The 14,370-nt window shown below is 40.3% G+C and overlaps 1 protein-coding gene across 1 annotated transcript; it reads left to right on the top strand.

Annotated features, from left to right (window-relative positions):
- The first annotated feature begins 9,064 nt into the window (after positions 1–9,064).
- Positions 9,065–10,027, top strand: LOC135886056 (olfactory receptor 6C75-like). The gene has a single exon (XM_065413944.1). It carries the CDS (start codon positions 9,065–9,067, stop codon positions 10,025–10,027), a length of 963 nt encoding a protein of 320 aa, XP_065270016.1.
- Positions 10,028–14,370: the final 4,343 nt, after the last annotated feature.

Below are 14,370 nucleotides of genomic sequence, written 5' to 3'. Positions count from 1 at the left end.
CAGGGGAATGTTGTGTGCTTGTGTTTTGACACATTTGGCTGACATTTTTAGAAAAAGTAACAGTTAATTTGAATTAATAGAAAGAGAGAGTTAAGAGGCGTTTAATAAAAGAAAGATTGCTTAGGTTTAGTAAGGACAGAGGTTGATTATTAAAGAGAAGAAAGATTTTTATTTAGCTTTATAAAGGAGAGAGGGCTTTACACACAAAAGTTTGCAAGAAAGGTTATTATACAGTAGAAAATTTTTAAAATAAAAGAGGAAAATATAAAGGTAGTTTTAGAGAGGAGCATTTAAAAAGAGTTATTTTAAAATAAAACAGGAGAATATAAAGGTGGGTTTAAAGAGTAAATAATATATTAAAGAAGCAAAAGGTTTATTAAATAAAAGAGGACAATATATAGGTGGGCTTAGAGAGAAGCATTTAAAAATATAATTTAGAAATAAACAAGGAAAATATAATGATAAAAAAGAATTAGGTTGAAAGAAAGCACATGGGAGAAAAAATGGAATTTTAAAAATTAGCTAGACAGCCTTTGTTCAGTGACAAAAGGCTGTGTGAAGGAGGTAAAGTAGAGAAAACAGTAAGAGAAAAAGATCCTTTTTGTCAGTGAGCAAAACATAGGGGTGTTTGAAAGTGGTAAAGTATAGAAAACAGAAAGAGAGAGAAAGATCCATTTTTGTTAGTTTTTCCACTATGTTTTAGACTAACATTGGTTATTTTTTAGTGAGGACAATTTGAAGCTGTAGCAAAAGCAGTTACCAAAAGCAACTTTTTTAAGAGATAAGAGGACTGTTAGAAAACCATAACATAATATGAAACCCTAGGCTTGCTTTTAAAAGATTTTCCTAAAGTAAAACTTTTGTAAAGAAATTATACAAAGCACAGGTTATCTTAATAGACTTCACCTTTTTTACCAGAGATAAGAATTTTGTTTTCTCTAGCTTTGTAAAGGGTGAATGTTATTTGCAACACAAATGAGTAAGATAAATATTTCCCTTATTTTGTGAACCGGTGGATGAGAGAGAAGAAGGTTTTTCTTTTTCAATTTTTCTAACTTTTTAAAGGCATTAGTTTTGCCTAAAGCTTTAGATTTATACAAAGCACACACAGGCTGATTCAACCCTTTTTACCATATACACCTCTACCTCAATATAACGCTGTCCTCGGGAGCCAAAAAATCTTACCGGGTTATAGGTGAAATCGCATTATATCGAACTTGCTTTGATCCACTGGAGTGCGCAGCCCCACCCCCCGGAGCACTGCTTTACCGCGTTATATCCGAATTCATGTTATATCAGGTCGCGTTATAGCAAGGTAGAGGTGTATAAGAAATTTTGTTTTCCTTAGCTATGTAAGGCTGAATATTATTTAAAATATAACAAAATATTTTTATTAGAAATAATGCTATGTAAAACAAATTTTAAAAGAAGACTTGTATAGTTGGTTTCATATTACTTTAATTAAATGCAGGTCATGCTAACACAACTTTAGATTTATTAAAAACACACAAGAAATCCAGCTTATGTCAAAAAGTTAACTCAGAGATAAGGAGTCTGTTTTTCCCACCACACACATACACACATTTTTCTTTTTTAATTGTAAACCATGGACAAACAAACTTGCTTTAGGAATGTCATATTCAAGAACTGCATAAAGTAGTGAGATAAACATCCTTCCTTTTTATGTGAAGAAGCCATTGCTTTGTGACAGCATGAAGCTTAGTTTATAAAAGTGATAAAAATGCTTTCCCCCATGTTTTTGCTAACATTGGTCATTTTTTAGTAAGGGCAATTTGAAGTTGCAGCAAAAGCACAGTTACCAAAAGCAGTTTTTGTTACAGCTAAGAAGACTGCTTCTTTCCCATAAAAACACCGACCCTCCCAATTTCTAACTTTTGAACAAGTACAAGTGAAAGTTATATTAATCTTTCATTTACTTAGGGATTTTAGTGTGAAATTTTTGTTGCATTATCAAAACTTAGAGCTAATGTTTGCAGCCCATGTGCTGAGACACAGGTAACAAATCCTGTGTTTGTTTTGGGTTTAGAAATTTTATTAAAATGTTACGTCACAGGCTGGAGCTGTTGCTTTCTCTACATTTTAAAAACACATAAGACTAATTAGAGTAGCCAGGGACCCAATCACGGATGCTGTGTAAAATAAGAACATCAGAACATAAGAAAGGCCGTACTGGGTCAGACCAAAGGTCCATCTAGCCCAGTATCTGTCTACCGACAGTGGCCAATGCCAGGTGCCCCAGAGGGAGTGAACCTAACAGGCAATGATCAAGTGATCTCTCTCCTGCCATCCATCTCCATCCTCTGACGAACAGAGGCTAGGGACACCATTCTTACCCATCCTGGCTAATAGCCATTTATGGACTTAGCCACCATGAATTTATCCAGTCCCCTTTTAAACATTGTTATAGTCCTAGCCTTCACAACCTCCTCAGGTAAGGAGTTCCACAAGTTGACTGTGCGCTGCATGAAGAAGAACTTCCTTTTATTTGTTTTAAACCTGCTGCCTATTAATTTCATTTGGTGACCCCTAGTTCTTGTATTATGGGAATAAGTAAATAACTTTTCCTTATCCACTTTCTCAACATCACTCATGATTTTATATACCTCTATCATGTCCCCCCTTAGTCTTCTCTTTTCCAAACTGAAGAGTCCTAGCCTCGGGACCCTCTCTAAACCCTTAATCATTTAGTTGCTCTTTTCTGAACCTTTTCTAGTGCTAGAGTATCTTTTTTGAGGTGAGGAGACCACATCTGTACACAGTATTCGAGATGTGGGCGTACCATGGATTTATATAAGGGCAATAATATATTCTCAGTCTTATTCTCTATCCCCTTTTTAATGATTCCTAACATCCTGTTTGCTTTTTTGACCGCCTCTGCACACTGCGTGGACATCTTTAGAGAACTATCCACGATGACGCCAAGATCTTTTTCCTGACTCGTTGTAGCTAAATTAGCCCCCATCATGTTGTATGTATAGTTGGGGTTATTTTTTCCAATGTGCATTACTTTACATTTATCCACATTAAATTTCATTTGCCATTTTGCTGCCCAATCACTTAGTTTTGTGAGATCTTTTTGAAGTTCTTCACAATCTGCTTTGGTCTTAACTATCTTGAGTAGTTTAGTATCATCTGCAAACTTTGCCACCTCACTGTTTACCCCTTTCTCCAGATCATTTATGAATAAATTGAATAGGATTGGTCCTAGGACTGACCCTTGGGGAACACCACTAGTTACCCCTCTCCATTCTGAGAATTTACCATTAATTCCTACCCTTTGTTCCCTGTCCTTTAACCAGTTCTCAATCCATGAAAGGACCTTCCCTTTTATCCCATGACAGCTTAATTTACGTAAGAGCCTTTGGTGAGGGACCTTGTCAAAGGCTTTCTGGAAATCTAAGTACACTATGTCCACCGGATCACCCTTGTCCACATGTTTGTTGATCCCTTCAAAGAACTCTAATAAATTAGTAAGACACGATTTCCCTTTACAGAAACCATGTTGACTATTGCTCAAGAGTTTATGTTTTTCTATGTGTCTGACAATTTTGTTCTTTACTATTGTTTCAACTAATTTGCCCGGTACCGACGTTAGACTTACCGGTCTGTAATTGCCGGGATCACCCCTAGAGCCCTTTTTAAATATTGGCGTTACATTAGCTAACTTCCAGTCATTGGGTACCGAAGCCGATTTAAAGGACAGGTTACAAACCTTAGTTAATAGTTCCGCAACTTCACATTTGAGTTCTTTCAGAACTCTTGGGTGAATGCCATCTGGTCCCGGTGACTTGTTAATGTTGAGTTTATCAATTAATTCCAAAACCTCCTCTAGTGATACTTCAATCTGTGACAGTTCCTCAGATTTGTCACCTACAAAAGCCAGCTCAGGTTTGGGAATCTCCCTAACATCCTCAGCCGTGAAGACTGAAGCAAAGAATCCATTTAGTTTCTCCGCAATGACTTTATCATCTTTAAGCGCTCCTTTTGTATTTTCATCGTCAAGGGGCCCCACTGGTTGTTTAGCAGGCTTCCTGCTTCTGATGTACTTAAAAAACATTTTGTTATTACCTTTGGAGTTTTTGGCTAGCCGTTCTTCAAACTCCTCTTTGGCTTTTCTTATTACACTCTTGCACTTAAGTTGGCAGTGTTTGTGCTCCTTTCTATTTGCCTCACTAGGATTTGACTTCCACTTTTTAAAGGAAGTCTTTTTATCTCTCATTGCTTCTTTTACATGGTTGTTAAGCCACGGTGGCTCTTTTTTAGTTCTTTTACTGTTTTTCTTAATTTGGGGTATACATTGAAGTTGAGCCTCTATTATGGTGTCTTTAAAAAGGGCCCACGCAACTTGCAGGGATTTCACTTTAGTCACTGTACCTTTTAACTTTTGTCTAACTAACCCCCTCATTTTTGTATAGTTCCCCCTTTTGAAATTAAAGGCCACAGTGTTGGGCAGTTGAGGTGTTCTTCCCACCACAGGGATGTTGAATGCTATTGTATTATGGTCACTATTTCCAAGCGGTCCCGCTATAGTTACCTCTTGGACCAGCTCCTGCGCTCCACTCAGGATTAAATCTAGAGTCGCCTCTCCCCTTGTGGGTTCCCGTACCAGCTGCTCCATGAAGCAGTCATTTAAAGTATCGAGAAATTTTATCTCTGCATTTCGTCCTGAAGTGAAATGTTCCCAGTCAATATGGGGATAATTGAAATCCCCCACTATTATTGGGTTCTTAATTTTGATAGCCTCTCTAATTTCCCAAATACAAAAGACTTGTATAGTTCTTTTACATATTATTTTGATTAAAGGAAACAAACGTGTAGGGTTTAAAACCCACAGCAGTATGCTTTTTAAAGTGCTGCCTAAAGAGACACCTTTTCTAACTTATTAACAATGTAAAATACAGCGGGGGGAAACATCCCAGGGTTAAAACCACACGGCCCTAGTAAAAAAACCAAAAAACATTTTGAATGAGGCCTATTTGAGCCAGCAAGCTTGTATTAAAAATATGTTTCGTTACCATTGATCAATAGCCCTGGTCGTGAAGTTAATTAAAGGGTGTAGGTTTCAAAGCCTTCTGATTACAAAAATGTTAATGGTAAAAAGTAACAATATTACCATTTAGAACGTTTTTTAACTATTTAAACGGATTTAATATAAAACTGTTTTGCAATTTTATGCTAAGAAAGTGAAAGGCTATATTTTTTAATGTTTGTAAAAGCTTTGTGACATAAAAAAGTGTGAGCTACACTAGCCTATCCTAAATGTTTTTAAATTATCAGAACAAGAACTGAGTAAAATATGAAAACTATCAATAAAAATTAGCTGTAAGCCTAAAGGTCTGCCAAGTTTCACTAAACACACAAAGCTTTTAATTTAGCAAGATCAACCCCTGTTTACAGACATGTCAATTATAAAGAAATAGCAATATTACCGTTTATAATGTATTTGATACAGTTTTTCATATAAAATAAGTGCTTAAAATGTTGTTTTACATTAAAGGAGAAAAATTATGTAGAAACAGCCCCTCCCCTTCCCCAACCCCTGTTTACAGACATGTCAATTGTAAATCCTTTTTGTAACTTTATTCTTAGCTTCTGAAATCCCAATGCACAACTCTCCTGAATCCCAAAAAGATTTATTAAGCCTGCATTGTGAAATCTGTTATCTCTAAACTGCATAATTATGTTACTGTGAGCTTTGAATCGGTTTACAGTAATTTTTCTATACAAGGAGCTAGAATTTATATTCCTCTATGACAGAATTGTCAGTAAATGAAAATGTTTACTGAATTTACCTAAAAGTTATTAGTGTTTAACTAACATCAGGAGACCATTACTTGCCGAAGCACTGAACAGCAATAAAAAAAGAGTACACTCTTCTAAAAGGCATTTGAAAGGAGACAAAAAGCAGCAAACCTATTGAACTTGTCTTTGATGTGCACAAGGGTGATCTGAGTTTCTTTCTTTTTTGCCTGGTTTGCAATGTGTTTTGGCTATAACAATATTGATTATGTTTCTTTATTCAGTGCAAACGCAGGGTCTGGTTTTCCTACTGCCAGACAGGTTTGCATATGCACACACGCTTGACAGCATGCACTTCCACTTTTAACACTGCCTTGAACCCATCAGGCTTGTGAGACTTAAAAATCAGGACCATGTGTTAACTTTTTCACATAAACTGGTTTTCTTGTGTGTTTTTTTAGGAATCTAAAGTTGTGTTAGCATGCCGTGAAGTTAATTAAAGTAATATGTAAAGCAACTATACAAGTCTTCTGTATTTTACATAGCACTATTTCTAATAAAATATTTTGTTATACTGTAAATAACATTCAGACTAGGAAAATCTTTTAAAACAAAACCTAAGGTTTAATATTATGTTCTGGTCATCTAATAGTCTTCTTATCGTTTACAAAATTTGCTTTTGGTAACTGCTTGTACTGCAGCTTCAAATTGTCCTCACTAATAAATAACCAACGTTAGTCTAAAACATAGGGGGGAAACTTTTTATCACTGTTACTTAGGGTTGGTGGTTTTAAACCTGGGAGTGCATCTGCATGCTCATTTTTTAAATTGAAACACATATGTAAAGTGCAAAATGAAGGAAAAGGTGGTGGGGAAATGTTTCTTCAAATAGGCCTGTCTTTTAAGTGTTTATTCCTTTACAAAACTTAAATTAAAATCAATTTTCAGTAAAACTTTAAGTAAATAAAAAAAAGTTTGCAGAAATATGCTTCAGGAAGGGCTTATCTCAGGAGGGGTTCTGAGGGAAGGGAAAGGAGGAGGCGGTGGGCTGTAGAACAACTTCTGATTGGTCCGGTAGGATTTGCTCCCAAGGCTCGCAGCCCCCAGTATAGTTATCATTTCCCTAGGGACAGCCGCTGGGTAAACTTTCTGCTTGGCTCTTGCTGCTGCTTTCTATACTTCTCTCACTAGCCATGTGTTCTGCTCACTAACAACAAAAAAATTCTCTCTCTCTTTTTCTTTCTCTTGCTGTTTTCTATACTTTACCTCTTTCACACAGCCGTGTGACACTGAACACAGGTTCTCTAGCTAATTATTAAAATTCCCTTTTTTTCTGCCATGTGCTCCACTCTCAATCCACTTTAATATTTTCCTTTTATTTAAGATTTAGTTTCAAAACTCGTATTGCTCCTCTCTGAACCTACCTTTATATTTTCCTCTTTTATTTTAAAATAACTCTTTTTAGATGCTTCTCTCTCAACCCACCTATACATTGTCCTATTTTATTTAATAAACCTTTTGCTTTTTAAAAAATTATTAGCTCCTCTCTCAACCCACCTTTATATTTCTCTCTTTTATTTCAAAAAAATCCTATTTAATAACAATGTTATTTCAAACCTTTGTCTTTAAAACCCTATCTCTTTAATAAGCCTAACCAAATATATGTCTTTTCTTTAATAACCAACCTCTCTCCTTACTAAACCTAACCAATCTTTAATTTTTTTTACAACTCCTTTTCTTTCTTTATGTCCTCTCTTTCTATTCTTTCAAACTTTTTTCTTTAAAAACCTCTCTCCTTACTAAACCTAACCAATCTTTCTTTTTTAAAAACTTATTTTCTTTAAGCTCTTTCTATTCTTTCAAACTAATCCTTCCTTTTTTTTCTAAAAAATCAGCCAAATGTGTCAAAACACAACCACACAACATTCTTCTGTCCAAAAATAAAAAAATAATAATAAATACATTTTTTTTTCAAAATTGCCGACAGTGACAAACCTATACACCACTGAAAGCGGGAATGGAGGGCTGGACATAAACCCGAACCGCGGTGTGGAAACTTGTCAAAAAGTATATGGTGATGAATATATCGAGGGGTTAACTGCTGAAGAGATTTTTGGAGTTATTGGCTCTGATATCTTTGCTTTAACAGCAAGGAAGTGATAATTCTCTTTAAACAGATCTGTATTTTATTACTCATAAAATTTGGAGAAATAAACAACCTCTCTCTCTCTCTCTCTCTCTCTCTCTCTCTCTCTCAGTATTTTTATCTCATTCTGTCTATATATCTATTCCTTTTTTCTCCAGTTTTTCACTTTTCTCCAGGCACATTCTCCCTTTTGGATAAAAATGACTCTCTTATTTTTCTCTTAATGAATTTTTATTTTTATTTCACTTACATTTCTTTATATGGGGTTGGAGTCCAATCTCAGTTGCACTTGTGTAAACCCTGGTGTAACTGAGATCAGGTAACAGCCCATGGTCTCTGTTTAGGGTTTTGTGTGTGTGTCTTTGTTTCTCAGCATTTATCAAATGCTAAAAAAATTTGTTTGAATCTGCTGTGATAGAGGACAACTGGATAGGCCTTCATAAAAACCTCAGCCCCTTTAGTGTTTTGGCATGTGCCTTATGGGTTATGGCTATACTGCATCTGGGCAGTGTAATTCCCTGCTCCAGTAGACCTACACACACTATCTTTGAGTGAGCTATTGTGCTAAAAATAGCAATGTAGCCTTGGCAGCACAGACTAGCTGCCCAAGCCCAATCCCATTTGAAATCCTAGGTACGTACACAGGTGGCTATCCCAAGCCACTGCCTGTGCTGCCGTGTTCTCACTGCTAATTTTATCCTGCTAGCTTGACCAAAGCTAGTCTATGTATGTCTACCCAAGCTGGGAATTACACCCCCCAGATACAGGGTAGACGTACCAGTGGTTGAACTCTAAATATTTTTTATTTCCAATCTAGTGATTTTTTGTTTATGTCGTCTAGATTTGTTGATATGACACTGATAGGTTAAAGATATTTCAAAATCCCAGCCTAAAAGTCTTTATTTAAAGTTCAAGAGAGCTTAAGGAAGTTAGATGGGACATTTCTGTAATTCAATAGGGTTCCAATCATCTTGATTTGCATAAATTGGAAGCTCAGCCTCTTAATGATATGAGTCTTACTCTGTTTATTGACAACTTCATTCTTCCAGTGGAGAGATGCAGTGGTACGGGGTTACATACCCCAATGTATCTGACAGCACAACCTGACTGTGTGTACTCCATCAATATTTAATGGTTTTCTGTTTCTAGGTACACATTATGGAGAAAGCGGAAGGAAGAAACCAAACGCCCATCGTGGAATTCATCCTCTTAGGATTTGGGAATGTCCCTGAAATGCAGCCCCTTCTCTTCCTCATGTTTCTAGTGATCTACGTTGTGACTGTCTCTGTGAACATCCTCATCATTGTGCTAGTTGTGACTGACCAGCACCTTCACATCCCCATGTACTTCTTCCTGGGGAATTTGTCCTGCTTGGAGGCCTGTTACACATCAATCATCCTGGCCAGGCTGCTGACCAGTCTACTGACTGGGGACAGAACCATTTCTGTTAAGGGTTGCATTGTGCAATTATATTTCTTTGGCATCCTGTCAACTACAGAATCTCTGCTGCTCATGGCAATGTCTTATGACCGGTATTTAGCGATATGCAATCCACTCCATTATGCTGCTCTGATGAATGCCAGGGTTTGTTTCCAGCTAGTGTCAGGGTCCTGGATAAGTAGCTTTCTGGGATGCACCATAGTAAATATTTTCTTGTTCCAATCAACGTTCTGTGATTCAAAAGAAATTGACCATTTCTTTTGTGATTTTTCACCTATGATAAAGCTGTCCTGTGGCCACACCCAGACTCTGCAACTAGTGAAATTTACTTTCGCTGCCATAGGTACATTTGTGCCCTTTCTACTGACTCTGACATCCTACATTTGTATCATTGCCACCATCCTGAGAATCCCTTCTACTACGGGGAGGCAAAAGGCCTTTTCCACCTGCTCCTCTCATCTCATTGTGGTTATAGTTTTCTATGGGACCCTGATTACTGTCTATGTGGTTCCAACAGCCAACACTCCCAAGGTCCTACAGAAAATATTCTCTGTCTTCTACACAGTCCTGACTCCCATGATCAATCCTGTCATTTACAGCCTGAGAAACAAGGAGGTCAATGAGTCCCTGAGAAAAGCTATTCATAAACTAGTTGCTTTCAGAAACAGGCATAGAATCTGAAAGGACAAAATTTAGCATATAGTAAAATAGAGATGAACTGATATAATTACTTAGACATGGCCCATTTCAGTCCTTGAGGACAGGGTTACCCTTTATTGACCTTATTTCACCTTCATCTTTCTTTCTTTCTTTCTTTCTGTTTCTCTGTTACTTTGGAGCATTCATCTTTCATAAATTTAATACCCATTTCTTTCTAAAAAAATGTGATACTGTAAGAGACATTCTTTATGGAAATACTGTTTTATGTTTCTTTCTAACTGTGAACACAACACAGAAATGGTTGGAGAAAGAGAGGGAAATTTGGGATTTTTTCTCATTGGAGGGGGGTTACTTTTAATTTCCTTTTAATTTTGTTGATATTTTCCAAATATCAGACCAGTGAAAGGATTGGGAATAGAACTGCCTCTCATGACATAAACACCAATTTATCAAAGAAAAAGATACAGGCTAGGGTTGTCAAGGGGTTCGCAAGAGTCAATTGAAGTTCTGGGGAGTTGGACATCAAAATCCTTTCAGCCCCTTTGAAAATCCCGCCAAATCATGGATGAGGGCAGGCTCAGTGGGGGTAATTTTCAAAGGCATATAAATTTCCCCAACTTTAAAAGGTGGATAAACCATAATTCTCTTTCTTTTTCATGTGTGCAAACATTCAGGTTCTTGCTGCAGCCCAAGTTCTGGGACCCTCCCACCTCACAAGGTCCCAGTGCTGACCTAACTTTGTGTCTTTTGAAGTTATTTAATCATTTTCAAATCCCACCTTTACCTCCTAATGTAATTGCTGTTATGAGTTAGTGATGCAGTAACACAGATAACTAAACCAGTCAATCCACTACAAATGAAACAAACAGATTTAGGAGTACATTTTAGGTGCTTCCCACTTCTCAGGCAGTGCTATTCAGCCATATTATTATTACTCTTCGAGTACCTTGGCACACCATTGTGCTAAGCGCTGTACAAACAGAGAACAAAAAGCTGGTCCCTGCCCCACAGATTTTACAAGCTAAGTAATCACAGTTTAATTGGACAGTTTGCTCTTGCTCCTTTTCATCACACAAGAGTAACCCAAAGCAACTAGCAACAGAGGGTCCTGTAGCACCTTTAAGACTAACAGAAGTATTGGAGCATAAGCTTTCGTGGGTCTGATGAAGTGGGCATTCACCCACGAAAGCTTATGCTCCAATACTTCTGTTAGTCTTAAAGGTGCTACAGGACCCTCTGTTGCTTTTTACAGATTCAGACTAACACGGCTACCCCTCTGATACTTGACACCAAAGCAACTAGAGATTACCAGGGAATCAAGCCTTAAAATTGAAAATAAAATTCAATTATGTATACATATATGGAGGCCCAGGTTGCAGGCCCATCGTTAAGGCTGAGATCCATTTTGCATTTAAAGCAGGAATGCAGCCTCCTTGTTATCCCAGGACAAAATAACCTGCACAGGAATTTTATCATGGGGGTCAAATCACAGAAGAAACAGCTAATTTCACTGGGACCACAAAAATTAAAGCACAAGATTATGAAGAGGATTACAATGGGATAATCAGGAAGCTGCTGAGACTGGACCCATGTGCTAATTGGGTACAGGTGTTACTTAGCAGGTCCACAGGCGGCAAGTTCTATGGGCCCGTGATGCCTGGCACCAGGAATATTCCTGGCCCGGGGTCCGGCTCCAGCAATGTTTGAGACTGGGTTTCTCCCTCGGCCCAACCTGCCGCCCCCACGCGCCTCCCCCCCCATCACATCCCAGAGCAATTTAAAATGGCCTGAGGCCCCCACCCACCACCGGCAGCGCAGCGGAACTGAGCAGCTTCCTGCCTGCTCGCTCCATGTGGCTGCCAGCCCCTCCCTGCGGGGTGGGTCGGGGCTGTGTCCACTTGTGCTGCTTCTGCCCCAATGACCCCTGCGGCCAATAGAAAACTGCAAGGGCAGTGCCTGGGTGTAACAGCGCTCGGAGGCCCCTCGGCCCGCCCTGCCTAGGAGCCCCGGGTAAGCGCTATACCCCCCTACCCCCTCCCCAATCCTGCACCCCCTCCCCCTTCCCACACACCCCCTCCTGCCCCCAAACTCCATCCCAGAGTCTGCACCCCTCAACCGCTCCTCCTGCACCCCCACCTCTGCCCCAGCCCGGAGTCTGCACCCCTCACCCCTCCTACACCCTCACCCCCTGCCCCAGCCCAGAGCCTGCCCCCAAACTCCCTGCCAGAGCCTGCACCACAGCCCTCTGCACCCTGCCATCCCCAAACTCCCTCCCAGAGCCTTCACCCCCAGCCCCAGCCCAGAGCCTGCACCCCTCACCCCCTCCTGCACCACCACCCCTTGCCCCAACCCAGAGCCTACACCCAAACCCCATCCTAGAGCCTGCACCCCTCACCCCCTCCTACACTCCCACCCTCTGCCTCAGCCCGGAGCCTGCACCCAAACTCCATCACAGAGCCTGCACCCCAGACCCCCTCCCCTACCCAAAGTCCCTCCCAGAGCCTGCAACCCTCCTGCACCCCAATCCCCTGCCCCAGCCCAGATTCTGAACCCCAGACCTCCTCCCCTCACCCAAACTTCCTCCCAGAGTCTTAGGCAGGTGGAGGGGGCGGAGTTTGAAAGGGTGGGTTCTGGGCACCACCAAAATTTCTACAAATCTGACGCCCCTGAGCAGCTCTGTGTTCTTGGGGAACCAGAGTGCAGTACCCAGCCTGTCTGACTCATGAAAATGCCCCCCCCCCCCCGCTTGAACCGAAAGACTTACAAGAAACAATGAAAAGGCAGTAGGAGACACACCTAAACACTTGGGATAAGTATGACAGGATTAAGGAAACTCCCCTAGCCTCATTTGCATCAAAGATGGGAGAAGGATGCATCTCCATTAGCATACAGAATGGAGAACAGAGATTCAAAGGCAAGAACTGCACTGAACTCTTGGACCAGAAAATCAGGGAAGCACGGCATCATGGGGGATCGCTGCTCCAGATGTTAATGAACCCACACCTGCACACACCCAGCTCAGTAGTTATCAGACCAATTCTAGTAATAAATCCCATATTGGTATCCAAAATAATGAAGCTCCCTAATTGCATTGTGAGCTCCCTCCAAGGAACACTGCCCACAGCCAGGAATGATCAGCTCCCATATCTAGCCTGAACAAAACAACTTTAGTATTCTCCCTTGTTTATACATAAACAAATCTAGTGTTCTCCCTTGAACCATTGTTGTTTCTGTACAAAAACTCCTATCCATGCTCAAGTAAGTGTTCTGATTCCTGGATCCAACATCAACATCAGTTCCATTGGGATTTCAACTTCTCCTGACTAATTGTGCTGGGGGCTCTGTCTGACTCCAGCACTCCGGACCCTCAGCTACCACCATCACCTGGGATCCCTGATCGATTCAAGCTTCATGGAATGGTGAGAACCCATCTCTCTCTCTCTCTCTCTCTCTCTCTCTCTCTCTCTCTCTCTCTCTCTCGGTATATCCTTCTGACCTTCACTTGTGTGATCAGTTATAGTTTTGTAAACCTGACTTTTATAATCAAATTTAGGTTAGATTTAATATTATAACTGTTTTCTTTGTTTGGCTCCCCTATGGTTATTACCTGGCAATAAATAACTTTCATGATTAAGCTGGTTGCTTCTCTCTGTCTCTCTCTCCCCCTCATTGGTGTTTTTTGTTTCTTTGTTTGTTTCCTCATTTGCTCTCGCTCCTCGTACCTAAGCTAAAAGATCCTTGCAGTGCCCAAAAATCCTGTGGGGTTTGCTCATCAAGTGGGTTACTACCAGAACAATTGTAATGTGAAAGTGGGGATAGAGATGTGCTGAACCAGGAACATACGAGGGTGGCAGCTTGGAAGTACTACTTGACCCAGTCTGCTGAGTCCAGGGGCATATAAGGGTGGCAGATTTAAAGTGCTGCTTGACCCAGCCTGCTCAGGCATGCTCTATTCTGGTGCAGTAGAGATGGCATAGGAGGGTGACAGTTTGGAAGTGCTGTTCAACCCAGCCTGCTGAGTCCAAGGGCATATGAGAGTGACAGCTTGGAAGTGCTGCTTGACCCAGCCTACTGAGGCCAGGGACATATAAGGGGTCAGCTTGGGAGTGCTGATTAACCCAGTCCTCTCAGACGCACTCTGTTAATGTGTATGTGTGTGTGTTCGTCTGATTTGGGGGCTGGAAAGACCCAGCCCTGGGGAACCTAGGTCCTGCAGAATAGCTCCATTGGGAGGGAACTTGCAGCAGGGAGAAGTAGAGCTCCATATGAGAACACAAATGACACAAGCTGTACATTGACAGAAGTACAGAACCACCCCCCTCCCCCAGAAGAGTTACCCTAATAAATGAGCATACCCCAAAGTA

The sequence above is a fragment of the Emys orbicularis genome, chromosome 12 (assembly GCF_028017835.1).
Source record: "Emys orbicularis isolate rEmyOrb1 chromosome 12, rEmyOrb1.hap1, whole genome shotgun sequence".
NCBI lineage: Eukaryota > Metazoa > Chordata > Testudines > Emydidae > Emys > Emys orbicularis.
Note: the sequence above shows the minus strand (reverse complement) of the source record. Positions and strands in the feature narration are given on the sequence as shown.

Excerpts from the sequence above, each read along its gene's own strand:
- LOC135886056 (XM_065413944.1), top strand. The coding sequence starts at position 9,065 with ATGGAGAAAGCGGAAGGAAGAAACCAAACGCCCATCGTGGAATTCATC.